This window comes from Symphodus melops (assembly GCF_947650265.1).
Source record: "Symphodus melops genome assembly, chromosome: 8".
In the NCBI taxonomy this organism is placed as follows: Eukaryota; Metazoa; Chordata; class Actinopteri; order Labriformes; family Labridae; genus Symphodus; species Symphodus melops.
Genome location: NC_136698.1, coordinates 11,187,008 through 11,206,487, shown reverse-complemented (window position 1 = coordinate 11,206,487; position 19,480 = coordinate 11,187,008). Strand labels below are relative to the sequence as shown.

The 19,480-nt window shown below is 44.8% G+C and overlaps 2 protein-coding genes across 2 annotated transcripts in view; both read left to right on the top strand.

The window, feature by feature from the left end:
- The window catches only part of LOC306828572 (uncharacterized protein), a gene marked incomplete at its 3' end in the record, with an annotated part of 106,698 nt that overhangs the window by 41,694 nt on the left and 45,524 nt on the right, over positions 1–19,480 (top strand). The window lies entirely within an intron of this gene.
- her6 (hairy-related 6) lies at positions 10,357–12,319 on the top strand. Its single transcript, XM_079350028.1, has 4 exons — positions 10,357–10,973; positions 11,150–11,245; positions 11,356–11,443; positions 11,610–12,319. Exons 1-4 carry the CDS (start codon positions 10,866–10,868, stop codon positions 12,143–12,145), a joined length of 828 nt encoding a protein of 275 aa, XP_079206154.1. The 5' UTR covers positions 10,357–10,865; the 3' UTR covers positions 12,146–12,319.

Below are 19,480 nucleotides of genomic sequence, written 5' to 3'. Positions count from 1 at the left end.
CTGTGTTATACTTTAGTTGGCCCACAGCGAGTGTAAAATAACCTTTAAACACTACACAATGTAGAAAAAAGCCTGTTCTCGGAAATTGGCTGACCATACTTTGTCCCTGCCCTGCCTTTGCCTTCTGAATAGCCTGAAGACGGCTTCACCTGTGCGTCTCAATGTGCCAAAGGCAAACCCTTTCAAGTTGCTCCTGATCTGCTTGAAACATTTGATTCTTAGATAAGAGAAGGCAAGATTGTGATCAGGCCAGCCACTGAAGTGGCTCATTTGACAGATGTTGTTATCCCAAATGGTTCAGATAAAATGTTGTTAAATCCTGTTAAGGCACCTTGCTCGAGGACATGAGCACCACTTCCTCAGTGACGCCCTTTCTCTGAACCCTTGACCCCTTGCTCTTTCCAGCAAGTTGACTTATTTATAGAAATGATGGTGCAACATCTCTCGTTTATTTTTTCATGTCAATATTTTTAATGTCACACAAAGGATGAGTATAAAAATCGCCTCAGAAGTAAAGGATTAAAGTTTCAGTCCAGTAACTTAGATGATTTGGCTGTTGTTTAAAGAAGAGAATTTGCAAGACTTTGACTAATAGCTTGTTTTAGATGTGGATAAGCAAAATAATTAAGTGGTAAGAAATTGTGGACGATCGCACAATAGAGTCCGAGGACAAAGCAGTAGGTTGAAGGTAGACCAAGAGTCCAGGCACCCCCTTTCAATCCACGGTAAGTGTGCCACAGGCAGAAAAGCTGCATAACAACAAATGAGAATATCTTCTTTCTTGGCTAAAGAGCGCAAGGGCAGGTAGTGCCTCTGTCCACGGAAATATTTTGGACTTGTAAACAAGACCTTGGCATAATATTACAGCTTTCTTGGCTGCTTTGGTTTAAATCCCCTAGATACTCGAGAAAGGTGTTTTTGTATGTTTCTTCCTTATATCCAGAGAAAATGCTTGTGGTCATTGTTGTTCTTGAGTAGTCTTTTTTTTTGTTGTGTGTCTTTTGACCCTTAGGGAGTAAAGCAGTGCATGTCTTCAGTTAGAGCTAATTGTTAACACTATGTTTACTGCTGTTATACATAAAATAATATTAAATAAGAGGAGTCTACTCCAAATGCTATGCAATTATCTTCCCAACTGAAATGCCACTGAATACGGGGGAAAGTTCAGTAGGTCATGCTGCAGTCTTTGTCTTTTAATGTTAAGTTGTTCTTCAATGTTTAATTATGTTTCAGTTGAGTTTCAGCAAAACATATAATGGAGTAATTAATTTCGATGTCCCTTTGCCAGACAAAGAAAACAACAAGGACTGTGATGTTGCCCGGCGTGGCGCAGTAGGGGCCTCATCCTGTAGCCAGGCCTGGGCTGGGGCCCGTAGGAGAGCGCCTGGTGGCCGGGCTCAGCCCTAACGGAAGGCCCGGGCCCGTCCTCCTGTGGACTCACCACCCACAGAGGAAACCGTAGGGGTCGGGTGCAGTGTGGATCGGGCAGCAGTCAATGGTGGGGGCCTCAGTGACCTGATCCCCAGACACGGCTTCTGGCTATTGGGACATGGAATGTCACCTCACTGGGGAGGAAGGAGTCTGAGCTTGTGCAGGAGGTCGAGATATAGTCAGGCACACCTCAACGCACAGCCTGGGCTCTGGAACCAAGCTCCTCAAGAGGGGCTGTACTCTTCACGTCTCTGGAGTTGCCCGCGGTGAGTTGTGGCAGACTGCTGTGGGCTTGCTCATAGCCCCACAGCTCAGCCGTTAGGTGTGTTGGATTTCACCCTGATAAACGAGAGGGTCGCGTCCCTATGCCTTTGGGTAGGGGACAGGTCTTTGACTGCTGTAATGGCCTACGGACAATGGCCAATTGTGGACTAGAGTAGCAGAGAATCACTCCCGTGGTTCCCCAGAAAGCCCCAGAAATTGTTTTGATTGAGACCCGATCTGGCAGCGGAATCTACATACTGTGAATTTAAGGTGGTATTTGATATCCAATATGGAATACGTTTAGTAAAAAAGTTAATGGGTGGTGTAGATGTATCTTACATATTCATTCTAGTTATCAGTCTCTTCATTTGAGGCCATGCTGTGATGAAAGTTGCACCTTTATTGGCCTTAACGTATACATGGTGAGCACGCCAGACCTTTTAAATCACTGAAATGAACGCTGCAACAGCCAACACTTGACTCCAGAAACCACTTACATGTCAATGGCCTCTCCCATAATCCTTTGCCCAGTGGTGAGTGCGAGTACGCTTGAGTGGGTGGAGAAGAAAAAGTGATTGCTGAAACCAGTGTGAGACTAAGAGTTGCAGCCAGCAGGCCTGCGATCTTTGGGTTATGGTGGTTAGGTCATCTCGTCGTTGAAAGCTGAAGCGTTCTCATGTTGAACAATGGAGCCTGAGATGGGTGTGGTAGTTAGAGGGAGGCAGATAGGGTGTTAAAGTAACTGAGAGGGAAAAGTCTTTGGCAGGGACAGGGGTAGCAAGGTGAAACCAGGAATGTGACGGTGATGAGGTCATACCTGTGTGTGTGTGTGTGTGTGTGTGTGTGTGTGTGTGTGTGTGTGTGTGTGTGTGTGTGTGTGTGTGCATGTTTGTGTGTCCCCTTAAGAGTGTATTCACTTCACAGCCCCTCGCGGCCCCACCAAAAGTGATGTCATGGGAAACCATCACAAAGGCAATCTCAGCTGTTTGTAAACTCTTTTCATTTCCTTGTTAGAATCTGAGAGCCGCATGGGAGTCTCATTTTTGACCTCCTGAATAAAAACAAAACTTGGGAAGGCAATACTTGGTCACATTATCATATAAGATTTAGAAATACATAGTGGAAAAGTAGTTAAACTTGGAATACCTATAACTCGTTCATTTCCCTTAGATGCCCCTTCCCACTCTTCCTCACTCTCATCGTCATTAATTATCATTTCTATTGACCATAAACAGTGTGTACTGATCCCAGCTGCTGTCCTGCATGGGGCCCCTTTTTTGTGTGAGGCGCTGAAAACAGATCAACTTGGAGGAGCTTGGAACTTGAAAGGAGGGAGCTAACTACAGGGGATAAACACATTCCTCTACTACCCAGCCTGCCTGCTACCGTCGCTGCTGCCACCGCCGGCCCATGGCAGTGCAGGGGAGCTCACAGTGAGGAGCATTGTGGCCACAAAGCAAGGTGGTGAGAGGGGGGGGGCTCAATATCCCTGAGCTCCCTTAGATCTCACAGGCAGCAAGCGGCACTTGACCTTTCCAGCACTAAAGGAATATGACAGCCGTGAAGCCGACAGAGAGAATAGGGAGAGAGGCAAAGGAGGGGGAGCGAGAAGCTAGAGACAAAAGCCACACAAAGTGCAGGCTGCCACCAAAACAGTTAGTTTGCAATCAACGTCAGTCATCCCTCTTGTCGGGACAGTTTGATTTCCACCTTTCAAATGAGGCGCTTATTTTTGGCGTGATAACAGCGCCAGCTAAATTGAAATTGGCGGCTCGACATTCTGAAGATAATACACAACCACGCAGGAGATTATGTGAGCAGCCCCTTCTTTTACTTTACTAGAGCCCACACCCCTATTTCTACTGTTGAAGATGAGAAAGGAGGAAATGAGGGAGTGAGAGAAAGAAAATGTGCTAATCTTAGTCACAATCAGAAGAGGCTGAGAAGGCAGAAAAGGGGTTTCAAAAATGAAGGGCGGGGGAGAGAAAAGGGGGTGCAAGGAGGAGAGAAAAAAAAAGTTATGTCCCGGTGATCAGGGGGAGGGCTGGCGGGCAGGGGTGGGGGTGGGGGTTTACAGGAGAGGTGAGGTTCGAGAGAGAAAAGGAGGGAAGGAGGGGATTTCTTTAATGTTTCTGGCAGCGCACCAGCTGAGGTCTCAAGGTTATCCTGGCTTTGCAAACTCCCACGGGAAAGGTGGAGTGTTGAGGGCCGAAGGGGGGGAGACAAGGGCTTGAGGTGGAAGAGAGGAGGGGAAAAATGGTTGCCCTTTTTCTACAGGAGGGAGGCTAAGGCTCTGGAGGGGTGTAATCCTGGGGGGCCCTCATGTCTGATAAGGTTGGCCTTGGCCCAGGTAGGAGGAGAAAAGAAGGCCTCCTAGGGCCTCCTCACAGACAGCTCTGCCAGGAGCCAAACTTAGAGATTTGATGAATGAATACTCAAGTCATTAGTTATAATCTTGATAGAGCAATTACATTGTAATACCCCATTGAGTCCCGCGTTGACAGTCTTCTTAGCATTTTTCCTTTCTAGGGATGTCAAAGGTCAGGGCCAGCTATTATACAGATCGAGAATCTCTATGCTGCTTAATATGTATTGATTTATGTGTATGTATGTTGTTGATGTTCCAAAATGAGGCTTTGTGTCTCCTTCTCTTTCTTCTTACAAGACGTTCATCCACCTTTATGCCTTAAAATTACACATGTATTTAATATTGAAAGATTGATACAACAGCAATTGTGAGAGCTAGACTAGTCTCATTTCCAAACACTGGAATGTGACGTTACTGCAAGGAAAGACAAAACTGTACGACTATTCTTACCATAAACCTTCTTCTTGCCAGTCCCCACCGAAGAATTTGAACTCATCACCTTTATGCAAATGTAAATAAACCCGGATATTTATCTTGGTATGGGGTGCTGATGGGGCTGATCAGTGTGTGCATGAGAAAGATCTGCGTCGATACTCTGTGAGTGTTTGTTTACACTTACCAAGGCCTATTAGAGATAATGATTCACAGCATCAAGATGTCAGTTTAAGGAGCTGTGTATTTGTGTGCTTGTTTCTGTGTGTGTGTGTGTGTGTGTGTGTGTGTGTGTGTGTGTGTGTGTGTGTGTGTGTGTGTGTGTGTGCCTATCCTCTTCAAAGGCTTGCCTTCTTATCTACAGTCAACAAACGGCATCCTCAAGAGGAAATGAGGAGGTTTCATGCACCTGTAATTCAAATGTCCCAGCTCACTTAGAGGAAACAAGTAGCACTCTGCGATTCTCCCCCCCCCAATCAGTTATCTGTGAAGCCGGTGGTTAATGGATCGAAAAATAAAGGAGCAGGCCGTTTGATTGATCAAAAGGGGGAAAAAAAACATTTCAACTTTTTTTGTTTGTGTAAAGAGAGAAATTGAAAATGTCTATTAAATTGATGATGGTTTCCCAATATTACCTTCTATTGGCCAGGCATCCTCCTCTTATGATCAATAGATTGTTATATTTAAGTACATTACTGTCTCACTTTACCCTACAATTATCTTATTCAACTCAGTTACAAAATGTTGAAAACAATTCATGTAAATGTATTTTTATACACGCGACACCACGCTGTCTTATCTTTCAAATATTTGACAGTTTGAGCTCTGTATACAAACATGTCTGCAGTCGGAACATGTAGTTAATAGTGGTTACACTACATTTGCATGAGTTGCCCTCACCCCCACCTGCACCACCAGCAGCAGCAGAGGCAGCCGTATTCCCAGTTTGCTCCAGCCTCAGGCATACTAACCAGGAGACTCAGGCCAGCTCGCTGGTCCTCTCCCCAAACGCTTCCTCTCCACTGCTGCTGGGTTTGACTCACCGTGACCTTAGACCTTTTAGCGCTACACCAACCTCCCCCTCACATGCAAAATAGAGCCGGTCTGCTCCAGGAGGCGTCAGAGGAAAAAAAAAAAAAAAGAGGAGAGGGTTGGATAGCGGGAAGGAAGAAATATAGAGAAGAAGAAGAAGAAGAAGAAGAAAGAGGAGGAGTGACGTGGATGATGGAACCCAGGGGGTTGTTGATGGTGGTGTGGAGGGGTGTGCGATAAGCAAAAGAGAACCGGAGCAAAGGAGAGAGAGACCCCTAAAGGAAGTGCGAGCGTTTTGGTCTCTGAAGTGGAGGAGAGAAGTGGAGGAAAGCAGTGGCAGCCGCCTGGGGAGGAAGCTCTGGTCTGTAGCCCTGTACTGAGGCCTTAAAAAAATGTTCTCTCTCTGTTTTAGCCAGCCAAAACGGACCTCAGCGCCTGTGTCTGCGAGGCTTACAGTGACCCGTGCTGATCTTTCTGTGTGTTTTTGTGTGTGTGAGAAAAAGAAAGCATGAGTACATCCACTGTACTTATTGTTTTCCTTGCTCCCAGGCTGCTCCAGGCTCCTCGGTTTCTGTGTGTGTGCATGTGTGCGAGGGGAGGTAAGCGATGTGTGCGGCTGTATCTGGAGAGCCTCCAAGCCCCCCCCTTCATCTCTTCTGCTCTCTCTCCTCCTTCTGTTCTCTCTCTACTCGGAGGATCTGTCAGTTCTCCTTCTCTCTCTTTGTCCCCGCTTTGATCCTGCTCTCCAAGCCTTGGCTGGCTTCGCTAACAGCAGCTGAGCACAGGTCCTACTCCACTCCCACTAATAACACACATTCATACCACGCTGGAATGATGTGTGTGTGTGCGCGCAATCACACACAAACACTCTCACTCGCTTCTCGTCTCACTCCCCCTCTCCTCTTTCGCACACTCCAAAATCGGTAAATACTGGCTCTGCTATCATTCAGCGCTATCTGTGAGTTGTTGGAGCTTATCGCTTTCACACAACCCTGTGTTTGCTGTAACCTCGCGCTCGCACACAGAGCCACTTGGGTGATGGGTCACTCTATTCTGAAATTTGTAGGTGGTGCTAGTGGAGCATCAAAATGCAGCTCGATAGTGTTTTGTTGGAGATTGTTTTCCACAGCCAAATGCAGGCTGAACTATTTTACCAGTTTGGTACATTTTAGGGTTTTAAGGCTGATTGATTACAGTACGAACTGACATAGTTTAATTATGTGTAATGCAATTTTGGTACAACTCAGCCTCGCCTTGGTGTATTTGATACCCTTAAAAACATGTGCAAAGTCTGTTATTGAACTTTTTTCATATTGGCGTTGTGCGACTCCTTCTTCTTCTCTTCCTCTACTGTCGAGTTTATCAGTGACATCATTGACATCGCCCTTCACATTTGACTCTTTCACTGTGAGGCTATGATTCAGTACTTATTTCTAATCTGTCAAATTGAATGTTCCGGAGACAAGAATGACATTTTGCAGATTGCACTTTAAGACACTTTGTTTTATTCAAAAGTATACAAATCTGTTATAAGACCTTACATATGATGTAACCTTTGCATGGCACTGTGAATCTTTGTCTATAATGACCTATTTACTGATTTTTTTAAAGTCTTCAAACAGGGGTGCAGACTTTATTGGCTCTTGTCTGACTGAAAACATTGACTGGGCTCTGTAGGCAATGAAGAGATTTCTGTTGACGAGGTGGCCAAGCTCACAACAGCGTGAACTGTCAGATAAGCCAAGTCACTCAACGACTGTGTGGCAGCCTCTTGGGAAAACAGGTCTGCATCAACACAGTGCCACCCTCAGTTTGGCAGAGGCAGCCTCCCGCACATGACACCTTGAGGCTGGCCCTGATACAGCTCGTCTGACTGCCTGCTTACTTCCCACTCCTCATGCCAGCCAGTAATGAAGCTTAAATGCCAGCGTAGGCATTTAAGCTTCAACCCCACCTCCCACAGACATACACACACCCTTGTCACCCTTGTGGCACCAAGAGCTCCTGTTGGCAGCAGCTTTGTTCACCAATAACTTACACATTAAGGCAAGAGCAGTGGGTGACAGCAAGCCAGAATGTTTGGTGCACAATATCTCACACTTTCACACACACTTTAGCCTCACAATCTCCCTGCCTAATTGCATTATTGCAGTGTGCGGAGGTCCATGGTCAAGGGGGCTCTATAAAGATATGTGATCCTGGGAAAGACTGGGAGCGGTGGAATGAGAAAAGAGGAAGAGCAAGATAAAAGTGGGAAGGGCAGCAAGGAGGGGTGATATAAAACAGGAGATAAAACTGTGAGAGAGGATAAGATCAAGTGGAATGAAGGTTGGTGAAGGGACAGAGGAGGGGAGGGTTCACGGGTAAAAAAAAAAAAAAAGTGTGCAAATTTACAGAGTTAGGACCAGGCTTCCCAAAACAAAAAATGTAAAATGATCATGCTTGCTGTAATGGCCCGACATTGTCTCTAACTTTTTCACATTCCTTGAGACATAGGAACAGGTATCACTCCAGCGGCCAGGTGCACACAATCACGTTTCCAAAAAATGGGAGTTAAAACCCAAAGCTCTGTGACTCAGTCCACAGCCGGAGACCTTTTGCAACGTGAGCGTGAGAAAGTCGCTCAGGCGGAGCGTGTTTCAAAACTCCGTCTGCCTCACATCAATGCTTTGTTTTGGAACTCTGTCAGTGGCATTGTGCGGGAAAAATGAGTCAGGTGTGCAGCTCACAACATTGAGACATGTTAGTGATGTGTTTGACAGAGAAAGCATTGTTGAGCATGGAGGATATTTAAGATTGGAGTTGTTTTATGCGCGTATACAGACCAGGATCTCTCCTGCAAGAAAAAAGAAAAAAAGTTTGCAATTAAATATATGACACGTGTGGTTTCACATAATCTCATTGGGGAATAGTTTGCAGATTGAGGAACTTGTATTAATGATTACAAAGTTCCAATTTATACTTATCTTTGGGACATGAAACATTATTAACATGGCTTTCAAGTGTGTGACAATAAACTGTTTGATCAGTGACATAAAAGCTCATAACTCGGATATTCAGTCGTCATAACATAATTCACCCGCGTCTCCAGACTGCTGGGGCTGATGTCATATGGTTCACAGACGCTATAATTTATTGCTGCATGCTCAAGTGCAGACTTGGGGGAAAAAAAACCTAAATCTCTGCGCCTCTTTCGTGCTAAACTGAGGATCCGGATCCCCCCATGTGCTGCTGCTCTACGGTGCCTATCAAATTCACGATCTTGCGGCCAGCCGCCGGCGACGCCCCGCAGATCCAGGCGGCAAGCCGGCGAGAGGAGCGCCTTCCCCTGGTCGCCTGCGCGCCACGTGTCGCGGTCTCTGCAGCAGCTGGAGGTGTGCGCTCAGCGGAGAGCTGTGCGGGAGCTCCATGCGCTTAAGAAACAGCAAAAAAAAGGAGAGGGTGGCCAACTCTTTATTGACTTTACTGACTATACATCTACTCAAACTGTCTTAAATATTGTTGCACTTTCGTCTGGAAAAAAAAGTTGTTTCTTCTTAAACAATGGTACCATTTAACCAACGTTGTCGATTAACGATTTGTTGACTCTTATCTCTTCTTTGTGGCGAGTTCACTTTTAAGTCGTTTTATTACAAAGCACAAATATTAGCAATATACGTCACACTTTAAAGATTCTTCCAACTTAAATACACTGGAGGAAATGTAGATGTTTCACTTTCATATAAGCGTTAGTTTGTGCGTAATGTCACACAACTTGAATCATACAGAACTGCTGGATGCCAATAAACCCAGGCTATAAGTCGCAGTTATGGCCCCTATTTATGCTTCTCTTTACTGCTCGTCTGCGCTTACGTCTCTCCAGCCAGCTGCAATAAAGATAAGGAAATGAAATTATGACCTGAAATCTAAAACAGCCTTGAACGCTGTGGGGGCGACCAGGCTAGGAGGAGGAGAACAAGGACGAGGAGGCATCGGTCTGATCGTGTGAGCTCTCCGGGCTCAGAAATATCTCTGCTCTTGCTCACATTCCGATAAGGGAGCACGATCCAGCTCTCTCACTGTGGGCGTGGTTTTCCCAGGCTTTTAAAACAGCAGCTGCTATTTACCTTCCCCTCTAATGTAAACCACCGCCGCCGCCACACACCCTCCCCTTTCCTCACCCCTCCAGCCTCCTCCCTGGCCCGGCGGCCCCCCGGCAGCCCGGCGGCCAAACCTCCAACCATCGCACTCATAAAACATCCTGGCACGTGCTCCACATTCACAACACCAGCAGATGGTTGAATGCCAACATTTTTAACCACAGAGTTGGGGATCTGCTGTGGTAAATAACTTGTTCGGAGTGTGCTGGTTTAATTTAATTTCCACTTCTCAGGGTTAGGGCTAAATGAACGTTACCTCAGCGACATGGTAGTGTTTAAGGAGGTGTGTATATATATTAGTTCATCTCCTTTGTGATTTTGAATAAACAAAAGTTGTAGCAAACACCATGACTGTGTTAAGTGACCATCTCCTGATACAAGGAAAAATAAATCTCTTTCCTCCTTTATACCTCCAAAACTCAGGAGTGAAACTGCCTGTCATCACATCACTTTCATTTGGTTGACTTAAAATGGTTTGTTTATATATCTCAACTTATTTAGGAAATCTTAACTTTACAGATAGTATTCATGAGAAGAAGAAGAAAGTAAATGTGGCGTATTGCGGGTGTTATTGTTGGTTAAAAAAAATATTGTTGTTTTTATTATGTGCTAATGGTAGAATATATATACTAACTAATATTTCACTTCCTAATAGTCAAGATTTGCTTTTTGTTATCTGTTGTCTGGTAGATAAAAAAGTCCATTGCCCGCTCCCAGTGCTGCTGCCCAGTCAGCGGCTCCTCTGTTAATATGTAAACGGTACGATGATTGAAGACTGAAGGCAGTTTCCCCGGCTGTGCCCTGAACCCGGGCCGCGCGCCATTGGCCGCCAGCTCAAGCGGCCAAACAACCAATGGGAGGGCGCCGACCACGAGCCGTCCTCCCTTGGGCCGCGTGTCCCTCGCCCTGATTGGTTGAAAGTTACTGTGGGAAAGAAAGTTTGGGAAGTTTCACACGAGCCGTTCGCGTGCAGTCTGAGATATAAATACAAGCCACACGCGGAGAGCCCAACAGAGAGAGTCTGCATCCGCTCCTGATAAGTGCTGCCGCTGCTGCGCCACATCGCCCTCACGGATTTAACACACATCTCAGGATTTTTTTTTTAGGGTGAGAGGGCTTGAAGATATTGCTCATCCCTCTTCCTCGCATCATTGGATCGTAATTTGCTGTGTTTTTGTGGGATAATTTCGCTTAAAAAGATGCCTGCCGATATGATGGAAAAAAACTCGTCCTCTCCGGTCGCTGCAACCCCGGCAAGCATGAACACAACTCCCGATAAACCCAAGACAGCCTCTGAGCACCGAAAGGTTGGTATAAAGCAATTATTGAAAAATATCTCCATGGCAGTGTCATTTTAAAACAAAAAGCCTTAAGCTTTTCATTTCGGATACATTTTAGGCACGCGATATATCCAGAGTCAGATCATGTTTACGCACGAAACAAGAAACATTCATTTAATCGATTCCATTTGTTTTAACTTCAGTCATCCAAACCAATTATGGAAAAGAGGAGAAGAGCCAGAATCAACGAAAGCCTGGGACAGCTGAAAACTCTCATCCTGGATGCGCTCAAAAAAGATGTAAGTACTCACTTAGCTCCCTAGTTATTATTAGATTTCAAAAGTATCCCTGTCAAACAGTGGGAAAGTGAGTGCGTAATCCTAACCATGTGTGTTTTCCGTCCCATCAGAGCTCCAGACACTCTAAACTTGAGAAGGCGGACATCCTGGAGATGACGGTGAAGCATCTGCGGAACCTCCAGAGGGCTCAGATGACCGGTAAATTGAATTTCCTGGACTTTGCGCGTGTAGGCACATTTTTAGTTCTGATAATAATCCTGCGTGAAAACTACCTAAATATTATAGTTGTAGGTATTTTACAAATGAAAAAAGCCGTGCATATAAACATCCTGACTTACATATACCTTTTCTGTTTTCTCTACAGCTGCACTGAACACCGATCCCACAGTCCTCGGAAAATACCGTGCAGGTTTTAGCGAGTGCATGAATGAAGTCACCAGGTTCCTGTCCACCTGCGAGGGTGTCAACACCGAGGTTAGGACGCGGCTCCTCGGTCACTTGGCTAACTGCATGACCCAAATCAACGCTATGAACTACCCCAGTCAACATCAGCATCAGCACCAGCTGCCATCCAGCGCCGGACCAACTCATCCCTCATTCGGCCAGCCCATGGTCCAGATCCCCAGCTCGTCGCCACAGGTCCTGCCAATGAACGCGGTGTCCTGTAAAGGGGGGTCCTCGCCGGTTAGTTTACCTTCAGACGCCACCAAAGTGTTCGGCGGCTTCCAGATCGTGCCTGCTACAGACGGACAGTTTGCATTCCTCATACCCAACGCTGCATTTGCCCAAAACGGTCCCGTTATGCCCGTGTACAACGTCAACACGCCGGTTCCTGTACCGGCTGCGGTTTCCCCTGGAGCCCCATCAGGCAACCCAGACTCTGTGTGGAGACCCTGGTGAACAGTGGAAAAAGAACCATATAGACTTTGAAATGACACTTAAACTTCTCTCTTTTTTTTAATGTTAGGAAGTTGTTTTGAGAGTTGTTTTTGTTTTGTTTTTCTTGTAAAATGGAGAGAGTATGCACTATATTTGTACAGCTAACAAGAGAGTAAAGTTCATATTGAAATGAGATCTGTATTGTGGAAGTCCGTTCACTGCATTTACATATATATATATATATATATATATATATATATATATATATATATAAGTTGTGTTTTTTTCTACTGTGTGATGCCAAAGATATGTTCAATGCTCTTATAATGTTCTTCGTTTTGGAAGACGAATAAATTTGTAAAGATATTAAAACACAATTGTATTTGTGGGTTTGTTGGAAAGACCATATTCTATTACTGCGTAAAACTGCCGATATAACGTGTTTTCAAGTCATATGTTATACGTAAACTGTGACTGCGTGCAATATCAAAGTTGAAAGAGTCATAGCGTGAGCAACCAGTGACTTTGCAATTCGGCTATGATATTGTTCTGTGGTAATCTTTGTTTATCTATAACGTTTATCTCTACAGATGAAATCGGACTGTGTTTGAAAATACCTTTTGCACCCCAGGTGTCAAAAATGGGTTGAACACGTTTTAAGAAACTCCTTTAAAAACCTCTTAAAGTCACATGCGTCAGTAATAAGACTTGATGCAACTATTATGTTACGGTTTAATGTAGGGACACTTCAATCTTCACAGGCATGTCACGGTTGAATATCTTATAAAATACGAAACAATTGTGCTGTCTATTTAGTTGCATGTGTCAGCGTCGTTGCATATTGTATGCAGTATTAAGTTTGACTGGTCCATAATACCATTGACTTATTAATTGGTATTCTCAAAAAAGTTAGTCTTTATCTGTGTTCTTCTTGTGCTGTTTGCTGACGGTCCAGCAGCTCACCTTTCCTGCTGAAACAGGGGGCGCTTTACAGGGGTCTCTCACGCCATCTAGCAGCGCAGAAGCGCATTGCAATGTGATTGGTATTGGAAAGATCAATGAGTGGTGCGTGAACGCTGTGGTGGATGTGCATGGAGGATGAAATGAAGCACAGCCTGTGAAATTTAGCAGATAATCGTCTAGATATGATTTAATATTGTTTAAACAAAGACCCAGGGGTATTTTACTGGTTGCTTATGGGAGATTAACAAGTCAAACTGGTGTTATTTGATCAAACTTACATCACTAAAATCTCATTATAGTGGGTGTTAGCCTGTTTTTTGGTCATATATCATAATGTCCACTCATCAGTGTCAAGAACTTCTTATTAATAACTTCCTAAAAAAAATACCTGAAAATTAATATTGACTAAAACCCAGCCAATAATTACAAGAGAACAGAAAGAAAACAACAAAGTAGTCAAAATGATTAGGATTTCCACTGTTCATTCAGCTTCAACATGGCTAACAGCATTAATCTCTGGATGGTAAAGCAGTATCTGGCTGTGTCTTACATCAGAGCTGAGGGAGCTCTTCATGCCTGGTGGGGTCCACAGCAGCAGCAGGACATGTTAAACACCTCACCACTGAGCCATGTGGCAACGCTCTGCTCTGCCCAGGTGTGTGTGCCCCCTCCAGCTATCCGAGTGTGGCCTTTCCTTTGAAGAGGGTGTGTGTGTGTGCGTGGGGAGGGGGGTGCAGGTGTTTGCAATTATCAGTATGCTAAGAGGCACAAAGTGTGGATAAGTGCCATCATTTTGAATTTCCATCACACCTTTTTGCAGGGGGGCATGTATCCCTGTTTGATTGAAGCCATGTGCTTGCTTGTGCCTGTGTGTGTATGGTGTGTGTTTGTGCAGGGTGATGGGTGAGGACATGCCTGGCCAAAGGGCACAATGGGTGAGGTAGTGAGGAGTTAAATGTGTGTGTGTGTGTGTGTGTGGGGGGGGGGGGGGGGGGGGGGATCAAGGAAAGGCCCACCGCACAGGGTAACAGCCAGTCTCCTGTGGGCCAGAGCTTCTCACACAAACGCACACAGTCAAACACATGTATTTAAAAAAAAATGTTCCCACAGTATTCCAGCTGTGCTTGGACTAGTGTCAAGCTTCCTGCCCTGATCCCCGAGGCCACAGCTGGACACGGGACGTCTGGGAGGCACGTGGTGTGACCCGGACAACACCCAGCTGCTGAGCTTCCCCCCCCCACCCCCCCCCCCCCCCCCCCCACAAACCACCACCACATCCACCACCGACATCTTCAGTGGTCTTTACCCCTCCAGAGAACTGCTTTACGAGCCTCTCCAATTACCCAGTGCAGTGGCCGAGCTGCTGGAGTGACCGCACACATGTCACAACACAACCGGGGGGTTAGCTGCCATGCGTGTCCATTAACTTTTCCCACACTCCGCGTGCATGCAGGGAGCGAAAGGAGGGGGGGAAAAAGCCCCTCTGCTTCCTCCTTGGCTCCCTAAGTGCTACCATATGGTTCTCTCGCTCTCTCCCTCTCTCACATGGTTTTCTCTCTCTCTCACACTCTCGCCCTCTCTCTCTTGGCCCGTCACTGGGGCTGTCTTTGATTGCAGCCTAGACAAGCGAGAGCTTTATGATTTAAGCCCAGGGCTTGCTGTACCAAGCCCTGGACTCATTTTGAAGCCAAACTCCATTCCCCTTGCTGCCCCCCCCTTCCTTCTGCAGTTGCAGGGGAAGGCTGTTTTCTGGCAGGAAATGAATAGCTCCCAGATGAGCGCAGGAACCTGAGAGGTCGTGAGAAAGAGGCGAACCCCCCTCCGCAGGCCCGGCCTGCTGCCAGCCGCCGGGGGAATGTGGGAGAGCGCCTCTCTGACACACGCATCAACCCCTCTGCCCTCCACCACACCGCCTGACTGACTGCCTGCCTGCCTGCCTCTGCGCTGGGCCCTGAGCCTGGAAATAGACTGATAGACAAGGCAACCGCCACCGAGCCTGGCAGCACAGCAGCAGAGCAGCCCGGAAGGGAAAGGGAAAGCTTTGGGAGGGGGTGAGAGAAGTGTTGGCCCTGTGTGGGCGGAAGTTCATCACAGTGTGTATATGCAGTTTGAATCCTGACACAATCATATAATACAATGGAAAGTAAGATCTAACCAACTTAAATCTATGTTAACTCATGACTGACCCTCGCTGTGTATTTGTTCTGATATTGTACACAGATAGACACATTCACATACTCACTCTCATGCTTCCCACCCTCAGTCCCACAAGCTTACAATCATTCCAGTGAACACACACTTGGACAGGTGTTCTCTGTCAGGAGCAAAGGGTTTTTCCCTTCAGCTCCTTGTATGCTGATCTAACATCTATTCCTCGGCAGGCTGACACTGTTATGGTTGGACGTGGTCAGAAGTTCAGCTGCAGCTGTCCAGGCATATTTGAAGGTCTTTTTTTAATCTTTGTTCTGCGTCAATGTGACATGTTGAGATCAACTCATGACAGAGTTAAGGACAGACGTTTTATTTGCCAATTGCAACAAATACGATTCCGTCTGGCTTATGCAAAGAAGTTGAGTGTGATGCCTTAGAAAAATAAATATTTACATCTGAGCTTCATAACCAGGGAAGGCCCGTCTAGTTGCACAACACTGCTAATACATTGTTTATATTTACTGAATGCCTGAAACTGTTTATGCTCCTGTCTTGGTCAGAACTCTCTGCTAATGGAGATGTTGTATCTCAATAGTAATATTTATAATAAAATAACATAAAATCCCTACCTCTTGTTAGCATGTCCTTATTTATAAAATAGTTACAAATTCGTTCAATCAAAATGTAATTTCTCTGTAAACTTCCTATTAGAGTTTCTACAAGGAAATTGAAACAGGTCTTAAGTAAGGAGTAGTGTAAAACAGAATTCACGGAAAACATCAGATGGATACAAGTATAGTATCTTACCGTGTTAAATGCAGCTTGAGGTAATAAGAGTTCAGCACAGGTATTAGAAACTGTAAGATGGGTGACATAACTAAAGCAGAAAACAGCCTCTCATTTGGATGTTGAATTTGGTTACATAGTCGATATTTTCATAATGCCAATAAAAAGCAATATTACACAGTGCTATAGTCAGAGAGGACATCCAGGTCTCACGGACCTGACCTCACCTGTAATTAGTGTACTACTCATCAGTGCTGTTCTGTCCTCTTGAAGCAGCAAACCCTGTGACTCACTGCTCATCTCATGTTACATGACGTTGCCTCTCCCTAGCTTACTCTCATACTCTCTTTTTGTCAACCCGTTGGTGCAGGGCTCCTATGGTAACCTGTAGACCCAGTAAACAGGACAAGCTGTCTACACACAAATCCCCAGCAGTGTGTGTGCCCACTTTACTTGGCTTACCCTGCATGGCGAAACAAAAAACCCACCAGAGGCTCCCACCACCAGCCCATTCAAATGTCAGCCACCTTGTTTGAAGTCGCAGACTGCTATGTAAATCCAGTGTGTTTCTCACCAGCCCAGCCTCTCTCACACACTCAAAAACAAGACCGCTAGCAAAGGTGGTCCTGTGATGCTGGATGATTGTTTCCTTTATAATCTCCATCCTTTAGAAGCCGTCTTTTTCATCCCTGTTGCCTGATCCTCCCAGTTTTGGTTGGTAAACATGTTGTTGATTGATTTGGTGGATGGTTTGGGGGCATGGCGACTTGAGCAGAGCAGGACATGGCAACCATACCAAGCTGTCAGTTACAAAGTTGGCACGTCCCCCGACTCTGGGCGGCGACAGTGATGACCCCATCACACTGCGCCTTTGTATGACCTGTCCTCCAGCTACTCTCCAACCCAAGGCCAATTGAGTGGGAGGGTTTCCTCCCCCCTTTAGAGACCATCACAACAAACAAATAGACCAGACAAACAAGTTCCCACCGCACCAATGTCCAAACAACTGCCAACAGTGACAGTTTGGTTGGTTTTGGTATCGCACAAAGAGGTACTTCATGAAGCACTTCTGAGCCTCTTGCTTTCATCCTTTTCAGCCGAGTCCCCCAACCTCAAGGTCAGGGCCCCAATATTTGCCCCCAGAAGTAAACTGGAACCCCCTTTTTAAACAAATTTATAACTGCTTTTAGTTCATATGGAGGCATCAGTTGTTGTTTCTATATTTTATAACCAAAATTTCTCCCAAAAGCTCAGAGTACAGGAACAGTATATCGTCCTTTTGTTGTTTCTTCATGACCCTTGTGTCTTTTGGCTATGCAGGTCCTTAATGAAATTAATAAATACTTGAATAAATGAGATGTTTCTAAATACAACAAACTGTGAAGTCTTCACCTACTTCACCAGAGCATAGCAGTGCTTGTCTGCAAAAAACCCAAAAGTCAACACTTAAAGATAAAACAGCCCCTTTTTGACTTTTTTTGGCTATCTTTTTGGTTTTGAATGTTGCCTAAAAAAAAGACAATTTTTTAATTTAGTTTGATTGATTTATTGATTGATTGACAGTACTCTTGTCAGACAAAGTCAGAAATGTGTCTTGTATCACAGTAGCTCCATTTGCAACAAAAAATAGAGAAGATACAAACATGTATACTCAACATTCAAACACCAAACTAATATTCAGAGGCCTTCAACGTCCGGTCTTGAGTTCAAGTCCATTTTAAATTTACCGATTGACAAAAGAGTTATTCAGTCTGACCTTTTAATACATCCAACCCTGTAGCTCATATTTATAAAGAAATAGATCAACATCTTCCTCTTTAACATATCCCAATATGGTGGCTCTCTTCTTTTTTCACGAAACTGATTTGATAACTGCTCAGTGCTGCTGAAGAGGCCAAAAGAGATGCTTGTCATTTCTCTTTCCTGTCTCTAGAAGAAAGTCAGAGGTCAGGATCCGCTACAGTTTGCCATGATCTTCTTTTACTGTGCATGCAGTACAGAACACCGTGCTGTCTGAATCTGATTCAACTCACATGTTTTTTCATCGAAAGATGATTTGATGATTTACTGCGCTGTATTTTGTGCGGCTGTATGTGTAAGAGAAAAGAAAACCTGCTCGGAGTTTATTTTCAATATGGACGTCTTCAGGTACATTTGAGCACACGTTCACCATACATCATCCTTTTTGTGTGGGGTTTTTGTGTCTCTTTGCACATCTAAAGTGAGGCTGACATCAATTAAGGGTGTCCCAGTGAGACTTGTGAAGTGCAGCAGGAGAGTGAAACACACCCCTAACACACTCAACTTACACGCTGTTTGGCTGTATGATCTACGAGCTCTGCCCTCGCGTGGCTGGTTTTATTTTCCTGCTTTTAACAGCCCCTCTGCAGAGACTCAGGCCCCTCTGAGATGAAGGGAAAGAGAAACCCGATTTCTTGACCCTTGAATACATCAAACGGGTCCTGAAGTTCGGCTCTTTTTCAGCTGGGATGTAGCATGGATGGATTCCTGGAGTTTGATGTCAGTGAAATAACACACAGGCTGTTGTTGTAAAGTCACGACATTGGTGTTAATGATGTTATGTTAACATCAAGGCCACACACACACACACACACACACACACACACACACACAGGAGCATGAGATACAGAGGAGGAAGGTGTGTGCACAGAAACTGATGGATTATGTTCAAACAGTTGTGTTTGTGTTCATTGGTTTAATGGCTCACACTTCAGCCTGGAAAAATGACGTTTATGTGCTCTGAAAGACGAAACTCTCCAATGAATGAGAAATCCTGCTCAGTGTTTCTGTCGTGCTTTGCGATAGTCAGCATTTTCCCATTTTAATGTTTTCTTTTTAATTTTTTTATTGCATTCTGGTCCTAATTTTATCTGATCTATTTTTTTGTATAACCCAACTTTAGCTGGTGTTGTTGTTGTGTATCTTTTGCCATGTCTGACACTGAACACATGCACACTGACATATTTTGAATATATAACATATGCATAGTAATACACTTGTCTCCACCAATACATTCCAATATGGAAATATTTAAAGATAAAGATACATTTATCTTTCATGGTCCTAGATCCGAATGACAGAAGTGGTTTTATTTTTAGGGACTCATCGGTTTTATTCAGAAAATACCCTGATTAGAATTAAATGCCCATTTAAACATCCCGAAGCCCAACATTCACACACTTTCTTGTTTTTGTTTTTTTCTCACAATCATAGCAACAATCAAAGATACGCAGTTCACTGTCACATACCTAAAAATATCATGTCCATCAATATCTTTAGAGTTTCAACCATTTCAATTGTCATGCATTCTCTCATCTGAAACTTTTAATCGATAGCTGCTCAGAAATTTAACCAATTTGCTAATCAAGCAATCACAGCTCTGAAGACCTTAAAAGTAAATTCCCTCTGAAGTCATCTACACATGTTAAATAAAAT

What these genes read in the sequence shown, in the direction of transcription:
- her6 (XM_079350028.1), top strand. Translation starts at nt 10,866, where the DNA reads ATGCCTGCCGATATGATGGAAAAAAACTCGTCCTCTCCGGTCGCTGCA. An exon ending in CAGCCTCTGAGCACCGAAAG is followed by an intron (nt 10,974 to 11,149) that starts GTTGGTATAAAG and finishes TTTTAACTTCAG; the next exon opens with TCATCCAAACCAATTATGGA. An exon ending in CCAGAGGGCTCAGATGACCG is followed by an intron (nt 11,444 to 11,609) that starts GTAAATTGAATT and finishes TTTTCTCTACAG; the next exon opens with CTGCACTGAACACCGATCCC.